Raw genomic sequence first — 23034 nt, forward strand, 5'->3', positions numbered from 1 at the left:
AGAACAAAATTTTTCAGAATGCTCTGACTTTACTAATAGCCCTCTCTCCAGGGCATTACATAGAAATTTTTGTAATGGGGCACATTGTTTTCTTCTAGAAAATTTGCATACTTAAGCCTTTCACATGTAGGAAGATGGACTGTATCTCCTATTAGCCATTACTGGTTGTTCCTGAATTTTATTTACTCTTTTATTTTAGCCTTTGATTTTCCAAGAATTCTGGTCCTATGGGGTTATGATAAGTATAATAAAAAGAGCTGAGAATCTTATGCCAAATCCACGGATTGTTCTATTGTTTTTTAACTTGTTTTAACTTTTCACTGGAATAATTGTTTTCTGGAGGATCTTACAGTGTAAAGTCAATGAAAATATGAATCATCAGTATAGTCTAATCAGATGCAATTGTAACACCATAATTAATTTGGAATAATTTCATAATTTACAACAGCATAATTGGAAGGACAAGGGTCCCTCCCCTTTTTTCATAAAGTGGTTTGCATACCAGCTTCAGTCGTGCTAAAGAATGATTTACCAGAATAAGGAAAAATCACACAGAGAGATAAGTTCTATTTGCATAAAACAAAGGTATTCCAAAGAGCCTTCAAAATAAGGAGGCATCTTTTATTCCAACTATTTTATTTAGTGCATGTTACTGTAAACAATTTCAACGGTAGACAAATTTATAAAGTGTAAAGTGTAAGTCCCAGGTAATCCCCTGCTAGTAGCTACTGTTAATGGTTTGAAACCCCTTGAACTTTAAAATACATATTCATGTATGTGTGTGTATATAATATATATTTGTGTGTATATATACAGATATAAGTAAATATACTGAAGTGATAAAGATTAAAATAAAATATAGATGATCATCCAAAAAGAGATTTGAAAACTGGGCTTCTTTCTATACCCTATAACCCATTTTTCTGAGTGTGTAAGCTCTGAATGGCAGCTGTCATTCTGACGTACTTTTCATTTTCTTTTGGCAACAAGACCTCAATTTTGTTGGCCTTAAAATTCTCCCTTCTTGACAGGTGCCCGTCAGAACTGCATACCTTCCCCTCACATTTCCTACATTTTTAACTGCTTCAAGCTTGTCAGGACAGATCTGCTTAGTCCAGCTATCTGCTAAACTTCATTTTGATAACCCAACTCATTAAAAAGTACTACTGAAGCCTCATATTTATTTATTATTTGAACATGACTCATGAAGGCATCATTCAAATATCTGATTGTACTCACTAATGTATTTCATAACACACATAAATCCATACCTAGGCTTTTTTATGTTCTCATAATGTCTCCATGTGCTCAGCCACCTATATTTAATGAAAAGCGATCTTCCCACCCCCCCGGCAAATTTCAAACATATGTGGAGCTATCTAATGCACAGGCACAGACTTTCTGTGTGACCTTGGACAATCTTGCTCTATCTCCTGATTTTATAAATCTATAGAATGGGGAACCTTGTCATGTAGATTGCTTTTCAAAAATATTACAATAATTAGAAATAGTGCAGTGATTTGGATTTATCAACCTAAGTTGTACTATTTTAGAGATGCCAATCATGCATCATGTTCATGAACTCTGTTAAGCCATTAAGGAATCACTCAGCATGTATCACAGGCTGCCTTATTGACCTGAAGGAGTAGGATATACTCTTTCCTGGTGTCTGCCTGTCTCCTCTGCTCTTGACTTCCCCAGATCTCTGCAGACTGGTATGTGGAAGGTCACAGACTTGGGGCAGGGAAGCCCTTAGCCAGCTTTGGGTACTGTCACAACTGATTCACTTGGTTTGAATCTATCTCCCTGTTGGACTATCCTGAGACATACACCTCCTGGGCTAACCATAGGATTCCTGCATTTGTACCTGAATTATTCTTACTAAAGCTGACCTTCTTCATATCCAAAGCCAATTACTGAATGCCCTTGTTTCTGGATTTGTGCTTTATGGTCAATCAGGGCTTCCTTGCTGCTTTTCTCTCCATCCTCCGCACTGTTTTTGCTCTAACAGGAGGTGCCTGCACATAAATCTCCAGTGCTGAGATCCCTTCTCTCTCTCTTTCTCTGGAGGCCCCAGCTAATACAAATGGGCATCTACTTTGCCCATGGTTCCATGTTCCTGCTTAGGTGATCTACACAGTTCCCTTTTGAGCCTGGGGTTTCTATCCTCCTGACCAGTTATCCCATCTTAGGTCCAAAGCTCAACCCCTCAAAACTGCCACACAGCTGGGCTCTCTTCTTTTGAATAAATCTCCAGTCCTGTGTCCCACCTAATTCTTGAATGAATCCTTCTAATTCTTTGTTGTCCTCTCTTCCCTACATGAACCTGAGACTTCTACTCCCTTGAGCTCTCAGTCTGTGGGTATCCACGCCTGCTTCCTACAACCTGTTACCCTGCTAATGGGTAGTGCTGAACAAAAAGTTCTCTGGCCAAACAGCTTTAGAAAAAGCTCTGTTAAATGGTTACTCAGTCTCACTTTTTGTAAGACTTACCTAAGCCTTTAATATACTAATATGAATCCATGAAGGTGAAAATAATAGTTCTTATAAATATATCTGTTGAAGGAGCATTTTTTCTCCAAATTTTCTGAAAGGCCTGGTGTTTTATGAAACACATTTTGAAAATGCTTTTTTAGATTAGACTATGGTCTCTTTCCGTTTTACATATTCTGATTCAATAATGGTTCACAAGAAATACTTGGGGGGAAAGTGATTGAAGTGGAAAAATCTGTGTTTAGTCAACCCCATTCAAAGAATAAAGAAGCACTGTATTTTGATTACTTGGAGGTTGTTTTCTATAATAGAGCAAGGAGAAAGCAGAAGATTAACATTATTTTATTTATTCCATCCTTGTGAGAATATTTATTGAGACTTAACAGCATGCCAGACATTACTGTCGATGCTGGGGTTTTCATGATGGATTAGATCAGTACTCTCCCTGCCCCCAAGAATCTTAGAGAAATCAACAAGAGTAAGATATCCTGCATGTCATTTAATATTTTGTGCTGAGTCTGTGCGTCAGAGGTCTCATTTTTAAGTTTTCCTTCAAGTTCTTAAAGTTTGTGTACATCCCCTTTTGTAGTAAACTGGATTCAGGCTTGTCATTCTTCTATAATTAAAGAAAACTGGGGGAATCCATGAGCAAATATGCATAGGCACACAATATGCAGCAAATATATGTACACCAAAACACATACAAACCATACTCACAGATCTTGCCAAGATCATCTTTATCTGAGTAAAGGTAAAAATAAAACACACCAGGGGCGCCTGGGTGGCTTGGTCGGTTAAGCGACCGACTTCAGCTCAGGTCACGAACTCACGGTTCGTCAGTTCGAGCCCCACGTCGGGCTCTGTGCTGACAGCTCAGAGCCTGGAGCCTGTTTCCGATTCTGTGTCTCCCTCTCTCTCTGCCCCTCCCCTGTTCATGCTCTGTCTCTCTCTGTCTCAAAAATAAATAAACGTTAAAAAAAAATAATAATAAAACACACCATTGACATATACATGCTATTTTCAGAGCACTGTCCAGAACACCTATATTTTAAAGTAACCAGGGGAACTTGTGAAAATGCAGATTCCTGGGCTCTGCTCCAAATATTCTGATTCAGTAGGGCTCAGGAATATGCATGCTAAAGTAGTGCCACTTAACATACTTATACACGCCAACATTTAGGAACTTCAGATTACTGGTTGTGCACTGAGAGCGGGAGCTTGTTGCCAAGCGGCCCTAGATTGGACAGAGGGACTTACCTCACGCTGGTTGCAGTGAGAGTTGTCAGGATAGAAAGCAGGCACCGGGTCTCCCAGTGCGACCAGGTAAAGAAGGCGCCTGCAACATAGCAATGTTCAGAAAGCACCAATCCCTTTTCCTCCATGGTGCCTCAAAGAAAACACAGCTAACAGCTATGCACACCTGGGCTTCTCACTGTTTCCTCCCTAGTGTCAGATGTTTTACTTTGTTTCCATGTGAACTCACTTGTGAGGAGATCCCTGGATTCTCTCCAAAGAGATGGGAGATCCACCCCCAGGCTTTGCTTTCATTATTATTTTTAAATTAGATTCAGGTATTGATAGAAATCCAAATACCAGAATGCAGAGGCTTGTGAGATTGGTCTTGTCACGTAGCACAAAAATTCAAGAGCGTACTGGTTTCAGATCAAAACTCTAGAAGCCTCCATCACCACATTTCCTGTTTGTAACTGAACAAAGTACACACGAAAGATTTCAAGACACAGAAGAGAGAGAAAACTGAAAGATTTCAAGACACAGAAGAGAGAGAAAACTGAGGTACAGTTAAAGACAAGTTTTACTGGCACACTACTTCTAAAGCGACAGAGCAACATTACTGAGGAAAAAAAGTTTGTGGGAGCATTTTTAATCCATATATTTGCCTTATGGTTACATAAGGATTTCTCTGAGGAAAGAAGCATGCCAGGTAAGCGGTATTTTTAATTCTTTTGTTCTATTCCTATGCCTATAAATTCACTAAATAATTTCCATGTCCCCATCCAAAAAACACTTAACATTTGGGAAGTAAATCAGTTACATGTTATTTTTAAAGTGTGAGATAGCCTTTAGTATAATTAGAAAATACTTTGAAATATTTTACTGAATATAAGTTGATTATTTTCTCTTAAAAGAAAAAAATGGGAAGTTTTATAATATAAAGCTAGTTGTAGCTTTCACTGGTGTTCACTGATAACTATGGCATTTAAAGTATCTGTTATTTTTAAAGAAACTTGTTGATCATGCGTATTCCTCTTTAGTTTAGTTATAAAGCTGGTTAGTACTAACCACATTCTAATTCCTTTGCGTTTAGGGATTTTATTACCTTCCCAGACATTAATCCAATTGTCAATATCAGAGAGCTGACCATTCTGCAAAGGCCAGTGAAAATTCGATTGCTTGCAGCATGGATTACAAGGGTTGAATCCCCATCGATTAGCTGGATGTCTGTTCCATGTTGATAGTTCATTCCTCTTTCATTGTTTTACATACTTTTTATTTCTTTAATAAAAATATTTTTGTTGTAAAAGAAACCACACATATAAAGTGGGAGAACTATGAAACATACATGAAAAAGAAAAAAATTTCCACAGCTCCCATCACCTTAAAAATTATAAGATATTATGTTGTATTTCCTTCCTACTTTTATTTCTATACATTCTATATGGTTTGCTTTTCCTACATGAAATAATAATGAACATAAAAATCATATGTCTAGATTTTTTGCTAACATTAGAACGTAACTACTTCCCTTTTTATGAAAACTTCTGCCTAATCATTTTAGATGAATGTAGACTATGACATTCATTGGGTTAATAACAGCTTCCTTAGTTGTTTTTTTATTGTTTGACATCTGTGTTGTATTATATTTAAAATGACAGAAAGTTGAAAATCTCTATAGCTTTTTCTATATTAAAGGTTATTTTCTTGGAAATTCTAGAGTTGGAATTACTGAGCAAGAGGTTATGAACACTTTAAGTCTCATTATTACCAAAATACTTTTCTAAGACTGTTACCAAGTAACTTTCATCCTAGCGTGTGTCTCCTGAACAGTTTGGTATCATCTAAAAAAAAAAAAAAAAAAAACTTTACTGAAAAAGTGTAATATGCTAACCTATTGATAATACTTACTTTGATTATAATAAGGCTGAACACTTTTACATGGGTTTTTAAACTATAATCATACAATTTGTGCATTGTCTGAGTACATCTTTTGCTTAATTATTGTGCTTTATCATACTTTTAAGATCAATTTGTATGAGCCACTTATAGGGTAAAGATATTATATATAATCCGTGAATTTGCTTTCCAATATTTGGTTTGCCAAATTTTAAAAACAATTAATTGGATTAATCACACAGCTGATTAATCGCATGATACCTACGTAGGATACATACGATTTTTGCACCTGTCTTCACTTTTGTCCAGGTTCATAGATTAGCAAAGAACAAAATCAATTGTTGCAGTTTTGCTATGCCCTGGAAAAAACAGACATGGCAGTACTATTAACAGTGGCCATGAGCTGATGGTGTTGGGGAACTCAGGAAGTGTGGGAAGGCCAAAGGCAGTGAATATGGCATTCAACTATTTCCAGGATTACTTAATTCTAATTTTACGATAGATGTGATAAAATTTCTTTCATACCATTTCCAAGTTTAGATTTTCCCTTTAGAGGTAACATAGGAGTTCCTCCATTGTCAGTTGAGAGCTTCTGCAATTCCACAGAAGAGATAAAAATACCAAATGTTTGCTGTTAAAGACTCAGATCTTAAAAGGAGAGGGGGAGAACAATGTGAAAGAAGAGAGTCAGATGATAATATGTTTTACATTTAGACAGGCGAGGTTAAAAAAGAAAATAAGTGTGAAAAAGTGAAATTATTCCTGGTTAAGTAAAATGAGGTATGAAAAGAAAAAATGCAAATCTTTCCTTTTCTTCTACCTACATGCTTTATATTCGCTGCATCAATCAATGGGCCAGTATCATAATTCCTACTGTGTTTCTGCATGCTCATATAATCAGTATTAGTTGAATCAAATGGCAAAAACAATTCCTGTGGTCCACCCTTGGTTTAAAGAGTGTGCCACGATTTAGTTACACATTGCTGCTTTTCAAAAAAAGAATTTTCATTGTTTTTACTCGGTTTTCTTTTCCCTTGAGCCTCAACCTCCTTTTTTGAGGACAGTAAGCCTTTCCTTTAGAGACTAGGTAGGACTAATTTATGAATCATCTTTTAAACTGAGATACTCTTTAAATTAAAGATGGGTCAAAGACAATGTGTTTCATCATTTAATTTAGTTAATGTTTGCAGTGATTTTAAGGAAAGTCAATTCGGGAAAGATTGTCACTTACTAATCATAACTATGAGAAATAAATGTGCACAAATTGCTAGTTAATAATAAATATCATTACCCTCAATCCAAGGGTTTGTAAAATTAAAAAACAAAATAATCATCATCATTGTCATTATCATCAGCATCATTACTGGTCACATTTCTAGGCATTTTAAATTTCATTTAATTTTCTCAGTATTCCCAAACTAGAAAGAAGAGATAAAAAATTAACAGGCCTTCTTAAAACATTAAAGTAACATAGTAGTTAAAATTTTGTTGGATGAAAATTCCCAACAACCAGGGCATCTTCCGAGGATATCACCAAGGTGCTTCTCCAACAGAAAACAGTAAGTACAGAAATAAAATGAAGGAGTAAATATAGGAAAAGAAAGACTCATCAACAGCAGGGATTTTGGCAACACTTCAATCTTAATAGGATTTCTCAAGTTGACCAATCCTAATTAGAGTTTAATTATAAAAGTGCCAAGTAGCCCAGTATTGGAGGAATTATACGGTCTTAAAATCTGCCCCCACCTCACTCCACATGTATGCTCTCTAACAAATTCAGTAAGTGTTGCTAAAGAGCAACCATGATGTACTAGAAAGAGGGACCTTGATGTCACACAGATGGGGATCGGACCTCCAACTTTACAATTGGTTTAGTGAGGTTCAGTGATATGTAAGAAGTCACACAGCTCATAAGTGACTACACTCATTCTTTCTCTGCACTTCAAAGCAGACATTCCAATGCCCTATATTGCTGTCGTCCGTCTCTCCATCATAGTCCTTCCTCAACATACACCACCCACTTTTCAAATAACCCTCTGGTCACAAAAGACACGTATTGAAGGTTGACAGATTTCAAATTTGCCATTAAAAACAATATTTTATTTACTCAAAAGCCTGGGAGTAGATTTGAGAATCCCTTCCAGTGCTTCTATCTATGACTCTAATGCCTTTTATTGATGGGGTGATTGTGATGTAAGTGGTGGGGGAGGGGGGTGGGATTTGTGGATACTGACAATGTGTCACAAAGAGTCATCAAGAATGCATCTAGTTCCACACCAAACCATCATCACGGTAAGAAAATTGCTGTATAGATAGAATCCATGGGGATTGTTATATCAGAACTTTTTCTTTGAACTTTCTGGGGTGTCTAAAGTAGATATACACATTCACGGGATGCAAAAAAGGAGAAGGTCACTGCTCTGACAGAGTTTGCAAGCCAAGAAAGAGAAACCGTCATGAAAAGCCATATCTTATATACTATAAACGTATGCACTTGTCTCAGTTACAGACTCCCTGAAGGAGAAACAATTAAGGCATTATATGTATTGCTTTTCTGTTGTTAATTGTTTAAATAAAGGCTTCTGTAGGAGTCATATCTGTCAGCAGAAAGACAATACATTTGCTTTAGCTAGGCTTCCCTCCAGAGTACATGCAAGTGTGAATTCTAAATACAGTGCCTGCCAAGTACTCTTGGCTTTAAGGGAGTCAGAGGTCTTATAATTAAAGCTACTGCTATTAACCCTTGGCAGTTGAATGCTATATAGAAACTTAAATTATGGTTTTCCTAGCTGTCATTGCCTCACTAATAACTTCTTGAGGCCTTTGGCTTTTTAACAGTGTAATAGCTAAATTCAAATTGTGTGGGAGTTCTTTTTAAATTGATAAAAGCTTTTTAAATGAAAGTAACTATAATTATGGAATAATAATAGTAAAGATTGCATTTGTTGGGCAAGAATTTTTGAGCACTTTGTGAATCCAGCATTGTAAGAAGCATTATCTGTACTGAACAGATATCCACATGCATCTGGAGATATACTGAATATGGATAAAGGGAGGTATGAAAGTGCGTGTGCATGTGTATTCGCATCTATATGGATCTGCCATTCAAGTTGAAAATCTCCACCATGTAGCTACTCAATACCTTCTCATCTGTGTATGTTTTTTGTTTTTCAAAATGGGGGCATTTGTTGACAATCAAAAAATTATGAAAGCTGGGGTGCCTGGCTGGCTCAGTCATTATAGCATGTGACTCTGGATCTCAGGGTTGTAAGTTTGAGCCCCACATTGGGTATAGAGATTACTTAAAATTAAAATATAAAAAAAACTATTAAAGCTATCAAGAATGTCATGAAATAACAAAGCTTCTAAATGAAAAGCTTCCTGTTTAAAACTCAGATCACATTACACAAGGAAAAAAATCTTGGAAAACAGAAGTCTAGATAGGGAATTGCAGACCCTCCAAATCAATAGGAAAACCAGAAACTATGCTAAGTATACCCTACCCTTCAGAATTTGGCCTGTGTTTTGGCCTTACTGTTCCTGACACATTTTATGAAAATTACCAGGACTTTCCTTAAACCCTTTATGTAAAATGTAGGCACATGACATTGATTTGGTTGTTTCTTTGTAGTTGAGAACAAATTATCTTCTTGTCCCAATTAATGGACTGATAGAACTTTTTCAGTGCTCCTTTTAATTACAAAGAATAAAGGGAAACTTCTAATTGAAATACAATTTTGTGCAAATGATAGGATATTTTATAGCTAGAATCACTGTAATTATAAAAATAAGATTAAGGGTTTTGCCTTGAAGTATACCTTTTTACACTGTGCTCTACTTTATTTACCCAAACCATGATCGTTTGTTGAATCTATACGAAATACTAGATGCTATGAGAACTAGAAAGAAAAAAAAAACACTAAATAGAAGGTAAATTGTTAGTTCTCTCAAGGATAAGTTCTAGAGATCTATTATTCTTTTTATTTATTTATTTGCTTTCTCGCCTCTCCCCTAGAAAGAGAGGTAATAGACGTATATAGCACAGTATAAAGGGTAACCAAATAGATCAAGACAAAGGAAAACAAGGAGCAAGGGATACGATTAAGTCACAAAAAATAAGTATATCATATTATCCAAGAGATTTTCTTAAGATAGATTGTGTATCAAATGATACATATAGATAGATGGCCAATAACAATTTTCACATGAACTAGAAGAGCAAAAATGTGACAGTCCTTGAGGAGATCCTCAGCTTCTTCTACCTGAGATACTGAATGACATATTAAATAATATCTTCTAGTCCATAAAATTCTTATAATTAATTAATTCAGTAGCAAGTTTTATACAGCTGGTTCTTTTTCTTAAAACAAGATTTATTTTGCCCTGATAACGTAGACAGAAAATGTACAAAATGTAAGAGAACAAACAGAGTGACAGTGTTTAAATTTTTATTTTCTGACTATAACCTGCAGTTCAGTATTCTGTTGCCATTTTAGGGCAGATTGTCAGCTGAGAGGGAAACCACTTTGATATTCTCTTAAAACATTTTGGGAACATAACTGGGACATGTTCCCAGAATAGAAAGCCATCAAAGCCCATTCTGCTTTCATTCAGAGGTAGATCCAGGGACAACCTATAGGCAGGGTCAAAATTTCCTTCCAAAATCAGTTTTGCATCCTTTCAGCATGTGCATGATTGAATGATCAAGGTTCCAAAGTGTATGTCATAGGATTTGATGCAATAATTCTAGACTGGACTATTTCTTCTTCTTCTTCTTTTTTTAATTACAAATTTTCTAAAGTAAATGTTCTTTAAAGTTTTTACTTAAATTCAAGTTGGTTAACATACACTGTAATATCAGTTTCAGGTATGGAATTTAGTGAGTCATCACTTACATACAACACCCAGTGCTCATCACAAGTGCTCTGCTTTATACTCATCACCCATTTTGCCCATCCCCCCACCCATCTCCCCTCCAGCAACCCCCAGTTTGTTCTCTGTAGTTAAGAGTCTTTTATGGCTTGCCTCCCTCTTCCCCCCGCCCCATCTTCATCTGTTTATTTCTTAAATTTCACATATACATGAAATAATATGGTATTTGTCTTTCTCTGACTTATTTTGCTTAGCATAATACTTTCTAGCTACGTCCACATCGCTGCAAATGGCAAGATTTCATTCTTTTTTTGATGGCTGAGTACACACACACACACACACACACACCCCAAATCTTCTTTATATCCATTCATCAGTTGATGGACATTTGGGCTCTTTCCATAATTTGGCTATTGATGCTGCTATAAACATTGGGGTGCATGTGTCCCTTCCAATTAGTATTTTTGTGTCCTTTGGGTAGAGAGAGAGAGAGAGAGAGAGAGAGAGAGCCCTGCAGGGGAGGGGCAGAGAGAGAGGGAGACAGAGAATCTGAAGCAGGCTCCAGGCTCTGAGCTGTCAGCACAGAGCCCGATGCGGGGCTTGAACTGACGAATCGTGAAATCATGACCTGAGCCCAAGTCTGCTGGTTAACTGAATGAGCCACGCAGATGCCCCTTAAAAATTTTGTTTTAATGTTTATTTTTGAGAGAGAGACACAGAGCAAAAGCAGGGGAGGAGCAAAGAGAGAGGGAGACATAGAATTCGAAGCAGGCTCCAGGCTCTGAGCTGCCAGCGTGGAGTCCGACAGGGGGCTCAAACCCACCAACAGCAAGATCATGACCTGAGCCCAGCTCAGATGCTTAACTGATTGAGCCACCCAGGCACCCCTTAATATTGTGTTTTAAAACCTGGGCCGTCAACGGGGCATCTGGGTGGCTTAGTTGGTTGAATGTCTGACTTCAGCTCAGGTCATGATCTCAGGGTTCATGAGTTTGGGCCCCTTGTCGGGCTCTGTGCTGACAGCTCAGAGCCTGGAGCCTGCTTCAGATTCAGTGTCTCCCTCTCTCTGCTCCTCTCCCACTCACACTCTGTCTCTCTTTCAAAAAATAAGTAATAAAATAAACATAAAAAAAATTAAAACCTGGGCCATCAAGACATCAAAATCCTTTCAGATGTGTATATCTTTTGACCTCACAAATCAAGAATTTTTACCTGAGGGGTGCCTGGGTGGCTCAGTTGGTTAAGTGTCTGACTCTTAGTTTTGACTCAGGTCATGATCTCATGGTTTGAGAGTTTGAGCCCCACATTGGGCTCCATGCTGACAGCATGGAGCCTGCTTGACATTCTCTCTCTCCCTCTCTATCTGACCCTCCCCCGCTCACCCTCTCTGTCTCTCAAAAATAAATAAATTTTAAAAAAAGAATTTTTACCTGAAATAAAAAATTAAGGTTGGATATATAGTTTTAGCTACAGATATTCATCACAACACTGCTTATATAACTAAAAATCACAAGCAACTTACATGTCTAATGATAAGGGATTGTTTAAATAAATTATAGAAAATTCATTCAGTGGAATATAAGGCCGCTAAAAGAAATGAAAGCATATTTTATTTATAGGAAAAGAAGCACACTATAAATTGTTGGGGTGAAAGGAGATAACAGTATATTCAGTATAATTGAATCTTATGTCTCTGTCCATAATCATTTCTATACAGAGAAAAATAATTCGAAGTATATGAACCAAGGTATTCACAGTGATTGTCTCTTAATAATAGGATTATGGTTGATTCTTAGCTTTCTTTTTTTGCTTGTCTAAGTTCACTAATAGTTTTTAATATTGAACATAGGTGATATATATAAGTCTGGCCTCTGGGTAGCAACTAAAGTTCATTTGTTTGTCACCAAATACAGTGACTGTAAAGGGTGAGTGATTAGAATGTACTAGACTGAATAACCTGAAATGATAATTGTGAGCTATCTTGATAGAAAACATAGTGTGTGCCCTCAAATTACCTTAAAATGTGAAAGAATCTAGAACTAGGACTTTTTCTTTACTAGAAGAAAAGAAGTCTTTAATAACAGAATTCATGTATATAACCATTAATTTGATAACAAAGCAGAAATTAAAACCTCTGTGTTGTGATATAGCAAAGAAGGAAACTGAGACCCATCTGGGAACTAAGACGGCTTATTGGCCTCATTCTTCACAATTCTGGTTACATTAACCACCTGAAAAGGACTATTATCAATGGGAGGTAGAGAACAATCTTTCTTTGAAAGCATGCCTTAAAAATTCCCTTTAACCCAGCAATTGTATTCCCAGGAGCCTCTTTCTACAGATAAGCTCACATATGTGTTAAATGCCTGTCCAATGAAGTTTGTTGCATTATTGTTTGTAAGAGAAAAACGTTTTAAAAAATCAGAATATCCATCTTAGAAAAATGGGTAGATGAATTATATTAAAACAGCACTGTGTTATTCCATGCTGCCACTACAGATAACATAATAACATGGTAAAAATCCTCCAGATGCACTGGTTAAGTTTTTTTAAAAGGCTAATTAGTATAATATTAGTGACCCATTTATGCTCTAGTGGAGAACCTTATATGTTATTCTATATTTTGCTATTGCTAGAATTTTTAAAATTTAGACTTAGTATGAACTTGTGTTTTTTTCATAAACAGTTAAACATAAAAACCAAATAAACAATTCTAGGAATGTAGGCAGTATCGTGCGATACCTAGAATTAGTAGTATATTTTAAATAGTTAATGATTACTGTGTTGTAGAATTCTCATAAATATTTATGGGATTATATTCATAATGAATAAATAAGGCCTTTCCAAACCTTAGTGTTTTTAACCAAATTAATTTGTAGGTTTATTGGAAGATAAAAGACTATTCAAGTCTTCTCAATTTTCTAAGACTCTATGAAACATAAAAATTCCCTTAAAGAAAATAAACCACCCATTTCACCACCACCATCAGTTAACTTTTCCCATTTACTAATTAATTATTTTAAAATGTTTGTAAATTATGTACATTATATATGATACTACAGAGCAGAAGACAGAAATGGTCCTATTCTCTGTGAAGTTTATGGTATTCTGGACATTTAAATAACATGGTGCAAAATTAGAGAGGAGATAGCAGACATTAGTGAATAGATTTGCTGGTGTTTAAAGAGCCACAGACTAGTTCAAACAAAAGTAAAGTATATATAAATAAACAATATGCAAATCATATGCATATATGTATATGTACATCTATATCATAAATGCATATATATTTTATATATTTAATTATATATATGCCTATGTTCATTTAAAACTAAATATGGAAAGGAAAAGAAAGAAAGAAAGAAAGAAAGAAAGAAAGAAAGAAAGAAAGAAAAAAGGAAAGAAAAAAGAAAAGGAAAGAAAAAGAAAAGAAAGCAAGGAAGAAAGAAAATGAAAGATCTATTCAAAAACACAGGACCACTGAGGGCAGTTCAACAACCACTACAAGGCCAACAAGTACTCAAAGAAAACAATTATAATTCCATTTGGATTGAATCTGGATGTTCTTGATTTTGAACCGAAGTTTTTATAATCAGTCACCAGTTGTCAAATTTTAGCAGCAACACTAAAAATGTCTTTCATCAACACTAAGAATGTGGGAAACTTGCTTCCTTTTCTTCATGCTGAATGCAGGGACTTACCAATACCCATTTGAAATGTATAAGAAACCTTTGTCTTTCAATGGTAATTAATTTCTTGGCAGAGGATTTGTTCTTCATTATGAATAAATACTATGGTTTCAATTGTGGGAATACCCAATTCAAAACAAATTGGTAAGCAGCTAATATATTATAGGTATGTTTGTTTGTTTGTTTGTTTTCCAGAAAACCCTGGATGCCACTATTATGTCTGGGTAATTCTAGCCTTTTTGGGATTAGCTCTGATTGTATCACTGATCTTCAATATTTCCCACTATGTGGAAAAGCAGCGACAAGGTAAGACATTTTGAGAAATAGCCACACATCTACTCCTGCATGAATGGAGACTGAGTCACTGGAAAACCTACAGAAGAAGACAACTTTATGAAATGAGATGCAATAGGATATTTTTATCTGTAGAAAATCTATTTGAGACTTTTTTTCCACTCTAAAGTTTTCTTTTTACTTTAAAAATACAATCATATTAGAATATGAAAAGACTCCCAATCTTCGCTTTATCTCTGCCCTGAGATACAGAGTAAGAAAGAATTGTCCTGGTAAAATGTAGTTTTTCTTCTCCAATTCAACAGTAGTTGAGAAATTGTAATTTATTCTGTAGTAGCCATAAATATTCTCACTGATACGTGATGGGAAGAGTGAAGACTAACTTTTCAAGCTTCTACTCATGCCTACTCAAACCCCTCAGCATCAAGTCAGAGCCTCTAATGTGCAGTAGGACTGTATTGGGATCAGGAGAGAACTAGAAAAGCAACAGGCTGACCCACAGGCATTATCTAACACTCCCAGGGTCAGCTTTTCCTTTCGACAGCTGGTCAGCAGTTTTAACCATGTGGTTTTCATCCTCATGGGCATGACTGAAATAGTGTAGTGTGCAGCAATTGGCACAATCTTTGCACACTATTGGCATTCAACACAAGCGTGTTGGGTGGATGGGTGGATGGGTGGATGGATGGATGGATGGTTATGCAAGTTCACCTATTTCTGGGAAAGGTCTTAATATGCTAGAGCCAAACTTCTATTGGGGGCAGGACATTTCTGTGGTAATAATGAATAGAAAACAAAATGTTAATGCTTTTTAACAGATGAAAATAAGATGAAGTTAATAAAATTACATTAGAAACATGTGACCCAGAAAAACTGCAGGGCGCTAATTTAGAACAACAGTCAGATTCTGGGGAGAGGCCTTGATCCTCTTATGAGTGTCTTCAGTGTTGCTAACACAAATATAAAATATAAAGAAGAAGACATTATTGTCACGCCTCTCAAAAAAGATAAGAAGCACTAGAAAGTGAAGTGGCATAGTTGAGGTCACACATCTACTTAATAGCAAAGCCAAGGATAAGGGCCCAGTCTGTCTAATTCTCTGTCCAAATTGGTTTCCATGAGCACATTCTGTTTTTACACTGTTGATCAAATGTCCTTGGCCAGAAAGCCAACACTCTTTTAGGATCTCTATTTATCATTTCTATGCCTGAAACTCCAGGCAGGCAATGCTTTTTCATTAGCAATGATTTCAGCAATTAATTTTTTTATCAAATATTTTTTCAAATACCTTTTATAAGTCAGATACATCAATGACCCACCATCCAACATCTTCGAAAAAAGTTTTCTTCATAAAAAAATGAGCTAACATTAGAATTCTTCTTTTTATAATAGCTTAACATGACTATACTTTAATTTCTTCACTAAAATGTTTTACGAATGCAGATAATATTGTCATTTGAGTTGGAAAAAGGTGAACGTAGAGCCATAGAGGTGAAATGTTTGCAGGTGGAAGCCAGGGCAAGAATAACCATCATGAACTGGTATTTCACTCTTCCACTGATTCCAGTGACAATCATCCAGAGATCTGTGTGGGACCAGGGAACAAGTGGGCTTTTTAGTTCTCAGTTTTGATGGTTTGTCCATTGGAATTTATTTATCCATGTTCATACCATTTGCCATCATATGAACTCCTTTTGAGAGTTGTTTTCTTATAATGGTTAGTTGACCACTACTAAAAGACTGTAGACTAATTTTTTAGAAAGGAGAGGAGAGGGGAGGGGAGGGGAGGGGAGGGGAGGGGAGGGGAGGAGAGGAGAGGAGAGGAGAGGAAAGGAAGACTTTTTCCTTAAAAAAAAAAACAGACTTATTTTTTTTTCTTTTCAATTGTACAAACCCTTACTGCCTCAGGCATGCCATAAATTACTTTGTCTAAAAGCAGTATGGTAGGAAATAACAGTTTTTTAAAAGCAGGAAATAGTAAATTACACTTATTGTTGTATTTTTAAAATCAATTTCAGTTCTCTCAATTTGTTTTTAGCATCATGGCTTTTGAAGTCAATCTGTCATGAATTAGAACCCTGCTTTCAATATTTACCTGGGAGATCTCTTATACAAGAAGCATAACTTCTCATAGTCTCAGTTCCCTTGTCTACAAAATGTGGAGAATATCATCTATACCATAGGGCTCTTGCCAAAATTATACAGACACCTCGGCACAGTGCTGGGGGCTGAGGAGGTCATTCCTGCATGGCGTATAGCCCACATCACCACTATTGGTTGCCCTGGTGCTTCCTTCCCTCCTTCCACAAATATTTGTTAAAGGCTTGCTATGACTATGTATTATCCCATTTAACTTTAGTGTTGGTTATTTCAGGGAATGTTAGCTCCTCTGGCTTCTCACCGCTCCCACCAACTCTATATTCTCTAGGTCCTCTCCAGCTCCTGTGTCACTTCCTGCCCCACCTCTACATTATCTAACACGTCTATGCAATAACCTCTATTGCTGTGTTCTTTTAAGTCACATACAGGCTCATTTTAGAGAGTTTTCCACAGGCTCTCATGGAATCAGTTCTAACCATTAGCCTACTGCAAATTACTTTATTTGAGCAAAACCTGCCCTTTGTAGGTAAGCACACAACCCTGGGTCTTGCATTTTATTAGCGTACAAACCTCAAATTAGCTTTGCACAGTGCTCACTGATGCCAAAATGCCTTTCATTCTCATCCCACCTCCCTTTTTCTGTTTGCAGCCCTCTCCCGAACATCTCCGCTTCTCCTGACGGTTTCCCCCAAGCATCAGTAGTAACTGCCACCCTTGCTAGTCCACATGAGCAAATAGCGCTTTCTCACACAGGGGTTCCAGCAGACTCTGGGATTAGTTCTGCCAACTGACTTCCTCCCAGTCCTGCTAAAGACTCCTCCGGCTTTGTTTCTCCTAGCCAGACAGACCAGCGGAGATTCAATTATGTTTGCCAGCTTTTCTGCCACGTGGTCTGGGAATACAGTGCCTCTGTATCCGTGTCCCCATGGAACTTTTTATTTTTGCATCTTTGTGCTATTCTTTGTGGCTAAGAAACTTGTAAGCTATGACTCCACCTAAGGCGAAGAGTCAGTGAATGAGTTTTGCTGGTGTATTAAATAGCTTACAAAAGAAAATCTCCACCCCAGCAACAATACAGTATCTACACATTCAATCAGGTAGACAAGATAAGCCTCTCCTTGATGTTTTCTGTAGCTGTGCTAGGTAGAGGCTTTGTAATGGAGTTATCCCTTCCTCCCAGAATAAACCCTACATTTTATGTGATTCTTTGTCTGTTCTTTGGGAGGATTATATTTATTTCTTTTTCTGCTAGGAATGTATTAGCTTTGTCTTCCTTTAAAACCAAAAAATATCCTTTATCCAACCTTTCCTCTCTGTTTTGAGAAGAAGGATAAATAAATTCATAGTTTGCTCATACATCAAAGTCCTATCAGTATATTTCCTATACGCTTGAAAATTATGGCACATTTTTCACATTTTCACATGAAGAATGTATCCAAAAATGCTATTATGGAGTTTAAGTCATGTGCTGTTTTTTCTCGTTATGTATTGCATATGGAAGAGTATACACTATAAAGGGGAAAACATAAAAGCAAATGTTTGCTTACATCCTCTCAACCATGAACCTGACCGCAAGTTGTCTATATCTGAATCATAGAAAGGATTATAAAAACTGACCCAGTTCTTCTCACACAGAATCTTGCAAATGCAACTGCTTCATAGCAACATAAAAACTGCTTTTTATTTGACTAAGTATCACTGAGATAATTGGGTAGCTTTTAAATCATGTCATTTATTTTTATTAAAAAAAATTTTTTAAGTTTATTTTGAGAGAGAGAGAGAGGCAGAGGGGACAGAAGGAGAGGGAGGGGAGAGAGAAAGAGAGAGAAAGAGAGAGAGAGAGAGAGAGAGAGAGAGAGAGAGAGAGAGAGAGAGAGAGAATCCCAAGCAGGCTCCACGCTGTCAGCACAGAGCCAGATGTGGGGCTCAGACTCATGAACTGTGAGACCATGACCTGAGCCAAAATCAAGAGTTGGTCACTTAACTGACTGAACCACCCAGGCACCCCTATTTTTAACTAAACTTATAAGCCTTCATGACGGAGCAAACTCTATTCAGGAGCCTGAGCTTGCTGACCTTTCTCCTTAGCTCCAACCTCTAAACTTTTGATTACCACTCCCCTATTTATTTTTTTTAATGGTTATTCATTTTTGAGAGAGAGAGAGAGTGTGAGGAGGGGAGGGGCAGAGAGAGAGGGAGACACAGGATCTGAAGCAGGCCCCAGGCTCTGAGCTGTCAGCACAGAGCCCAACTTGGGGCTTGAACTCACACAACGTGAGATCATGACCTGAGCCGAAGTCAGATGCTTAACCAACTGACCACCCAGGTGCCCCTACCACTCCCCTATTTAAAGAAATCATATACTACCATACTTCTTATAGTAAGGATGTAAAACTAAAACCACACAAGTACAGATCTCCAGCTCCGGATTACACATTTAAATTCTAAGAGGAGTGGAGAGGGTGGTGTCCTTGACCTTTTTAAGGACCATTTCTGGGTGCTTCTTCAATATGATTGGTCTTGATGTATCATGTCCTTTACCCACTACTTACTTTTTTCCCCACATTGTTTTAATTTCCTTTCCTTCCATGTAAGGATCACATCGTTATATTGTATCCTTCATATAGTGGCTTCTGTTTTCTTTTTCCCACAAATCTTTTTGGTCCAAACCTAGTTTTCCTTTTCTCTACTGATAATCCATCCAACATTTTCTTTCCACAGAGCTATCCTTTCACACATCACGTTAGTATAGTTTCCAGGTACCAACATTCATACTCCAAGCACCTCCAACTGGAAAATCTACATTATCTTTTAAAAATATTAGTCTGGGAGCTCCTGGGTGGCTCAGTCAGTTAAGCATCTGACTTCAGCTGGGTCATGACCTCAGGAGTTGTGAGTTTGAGCCCTACGTTGGGTTCTCTGATGTCAGCTTGGATCTTCTGTCTCCCTCTCTCTGTCCCTCCTCTCCTCTCTCTCTCTCTCTCTCAAAAATAAAAATAAAAAATAAAAATAAAAAACATTTAAAACTATTAGTCTGTGTGGGGTAACCTTTGACCCCATGCCTATGTTTTCTTATTCTATTTAAGTAATGTCACTCTTTATTTTTGCCTTCAAATTCTTTGTTTATTTTTAATTTTTTCTTTCAATTTAACACTTACTTGACGACAATCCTCTTGCCAGAAGTGAGATTCGGTCATTTCACTACAAATCAAGCTTTACTTGCAATTAAAATTGCATTTTAATTATACCAAGTTGTTTTCAGCTAATCCATTTAATGAAGAGATTGAATTCAAATCAGCACAGTCAAGTTGTGGCTTATTATATGATTGGATTTAGAATGTATAGTATTGAAAATCAACTGTCACTTTCTAAAATGTTTTTAACAAAAATTATTTCATTTATCTTCTACATCTACTCACATGCTGTTGGCATTATTATCTCTACTTTATGAATAAAGAGAATAACAGGTATTTTGTTGTTTTTTTTTTTTAATGAAGAGTGGTTTGGTTTTAAGTTTATTTATTTTGAGAGAGAGAATGACAGAGCATGAGTGGGGTAGGGGCAGAGAGAGAGGGAGAGAGAATTCCAAACAGGATTTGTGATGACACAACACAAAGCCTGACATGGAGCTTGAACTCATGAACTGTGAGATGATGACCTGAGATGAGACCAAGAGTCGGATGTTCAACGACTGAGCCACGCAGGTGCCCTGAGAATCAGAGTTTTAAAAGTGATTTGCATGTTGGCACATGGCAAATGCACTGAAGAACTGCTACCCATATCCACTCTTCTGATTTCTCACCTTGAACTTTTCTATGTTACATCAGGCTACCATTTGACTAAATTCTTGTATATGCATTTTAATTTCAGGCAAATATGAACAATAATCAACGACCTGGTATAAACATTTCTGTCATTTAAAAAGAACTCAACACATACTTTGTATTTTCCAGTTTCCAATATTCTCGTCTATACTAGCTAATTTTTCTTATGTTTATTGATATTATTTATGTTTCTGAAGCTTTCCGATCTTGTGTTTCCATTAACTTGTGGCTCTGTGCAACAGTAGACTTCTCTAGCCTCCCTCAACATCCATCTGTGTTCATGTTCACAAGACTAATCTGAAGGTAGTCGAAATGACTGCATCTTTTATATGCAGGTCATGTTAGGGCATTGCCTGTGGGCTAGAAGAGGAGCCTTTCAGATATATCCTAAGTGGATCACACTAATCATTTTTGGCCCCATAGATGCTACGTATACATGCTCTGCAAAACTTCCTACATTTGGTCCTTCACAGAATTCTTCCAAACATACTGACATGTGACAGGTCCATTTCATCCCCCAATGTGATGATTTCAATAATTTGTCCCAATAATGTTTCTCTAACAGTTAATGACCTCTCTGAAGAATAACTTAGCTTTGTCACACATAAATCTTACTAAAAATAATCTACCTCGTTGTTTGGTGACTTACTCAGTCATTTGAAAATATTTTTGCCAGTTCCCTACCAATACGGTGTTTTTTTTGTATGTTAAAACTGAAAGATCACCCTTTGGTCACTATTTTCTCTGTGATATTGCCAGACACTCAGATAATGATGGGCTTCATTTTTATAGAAATAGCTTTCACAAGATTTTTCTATTTAATGCCAGGTTGAATAACATACATTCAAAATATACCATGTATCACAGTATTTGCTATATCCATTCAATTAAACATCTAAGAAAATTTACTGATGAACAGATAATACAGACTTCTTCATAATATTAATCTTAATTATTAAAACTGTGTCCTAATTTTTCCTTAATGTCTCTCAATAATTCTTTATGAGTCTATTGCTTTTCACCAAAAAAATTCTTAAAACTATTTTTTTTCCAGTTTAAACATACATATTTAATTTGAAGTAAGAATACTTCCTTTTTTTGCATTTGAGCCACCATCTTCAAGGTTTAACAGTGGGTTCCTTTTGGAAACTTGGCACATAATTTTTTCATGGTTTTTATAAGCCTACATCAGATCTCTGGTCAGTATTGTCACTGCAGACCAGTATACTGTTTTTCTTAAAAACCCACTCGACTGTTTTGGTTACTTTTAGACTGTGTTCCCAACTTTTTACAGTTCTCTTCTCCTTAGAATCTTCATCTGCTCTTACTTGCATTTGCCCATGTGGATGAGATAGAATCACATCCAGAGCAACTTCCTAAACATAATTTTTATGTTCCTGTTTATGTGACAAGAAGTGTTAACAGACACTGCAGAAATAAATACATAAGTCTTCTAGGATTTGTTTTGTTTCATATTTTTTTGTTTGTTTTTGGTAGGGAAGAAAAGCTTATTCAAATCACTATGGGCAAAGAGGGAAATATGACAGAAGGAGACAGAGCTGTTTCATGGAATGTGAAGACAGAAGGGACAGTGTGCCCACCTACTTTGGATTGCCCACCGGAAAGGCAGGGGTAGAGGTCCCCATGTTCATCACTTGGTGTTCCCCTGCATAAAATGGCCACACATGAAGGCTCTATATCACTTCCAGACTGTGTTGTGCTTCCACCTCAAATTTCCAAGAGAGAAGAATGGCCCAAATGAGATAAGATCATTATATCTGGTAGTGGTGGCCAACTGTCTTGATTTAAGATATTAACTGATACTGAGGACAATGAGGCTAAGCTCCCCTCACAATATTCTCAAGATTTAACAAATGTATGTCAACTTCTTTAATTTGTCTATTTTTAATATCTTTCAGGTAAAATGTACAGATGCACTGAAGACTACATTCCCAGGTATGTAGAAAATAAGTTCCATATTATGATTCTCAACTAATAAGGGGAAGTAATAAATGCTATATTGCTTTTAGGTTTGGCTTGGGGTTGTCACATTTGGGTAAAAATAAAATGAAAAGTGAGTTTTAATTATTTTTACTCCTATCTGAAGACGAAGAACTATACTGTTATTATTTTCCCTAGTTACTCATCCTGAATCAATAACAGAGCTGGTTAAGGGACAAAGTGAGACTCTAACCTGGTATCTACAGAATTCTTGTCAATTTCAAAAGGCTGTATCCTAGATTATGATTCAAATCAGATTGTAAGAATTCAGTCTGATTATATATAGAATTGTGTGGCCCTTAAGAAACCAGGGTGGAAAAGGAATCTAGCAATACCTAATAAAATTTAAGATATACAGGGGTGCCTGGGTGGTTCAGTTTAAGCATCCCACTTTGGCTCAGGTCATGATCTCATGGTCCATGAGTTTGAGCCCTGCATCAGACTCTGGGCTGACAGCTCAGATCCTTTGCGTCCCTCTCTCTGCCCCTCACCCGCTCACACTCTGTCTCTTTCCCTCAAAAATGAATAAATGTTTTAAAAAATTAAAAAAAGATACACATACATACACAAATACATGAAGATGCTTCGTGGTGTGCTCCTTTGAAAAGTAATGTCAATCAATAGGGAAC

The 23034-nt window shown here is 36.7% G+C and overlaps 1 protein-coding gene across 1 annotated transcript in view; it reads left to right on the forward strand.

The window, feature by feature from the left end:
• Positions 1 to 4257: 4257 nt before the first annotated feature.
• The window catches only part of LOC106972242 (T-cell receptor-associated transmembrane adapter 1), a 35601-nt gene continuing 16824 nt past the window's right edge, over positions 4258 to 23034 (forward strand). Inside the window, exons 1-3 of the mRNA XM_015069160.3 lie at positions 4258 to 4435; positions 14382 to 14492; positions 22324 to 22360. Of these exons, the coding sequence (XP_014924646.1) occupies positions 4429 to 4435; positions 14382 to 14492; positions 22324 to 22360 (155 nt within the window). The 5' untranslated portion in view covers positions 4258 to 4428. The remainder of the gene's footprint in view (positions 4436 to 14381; positions 14493 to 22323; positions 22361 to 23034) is intronic.

The sequence above is a fragment of the Acinonyx jubatus genome, chromosome C2 (assembly GCF_027475565.1).
Source record: "Acinonyx jubatus isolate Ajub_Pintada_27869175 chromosome C2, VMU_Ajub_asm_v1.0, whole genome shotgun sequence".
Taxonomy (NCBI): domain Eukaryota; kingdom Metazoa; phylum Chordata; class Mammalia; order Carnivora; family Felidae; genus Acinonyx; species Acinonyx jubatus.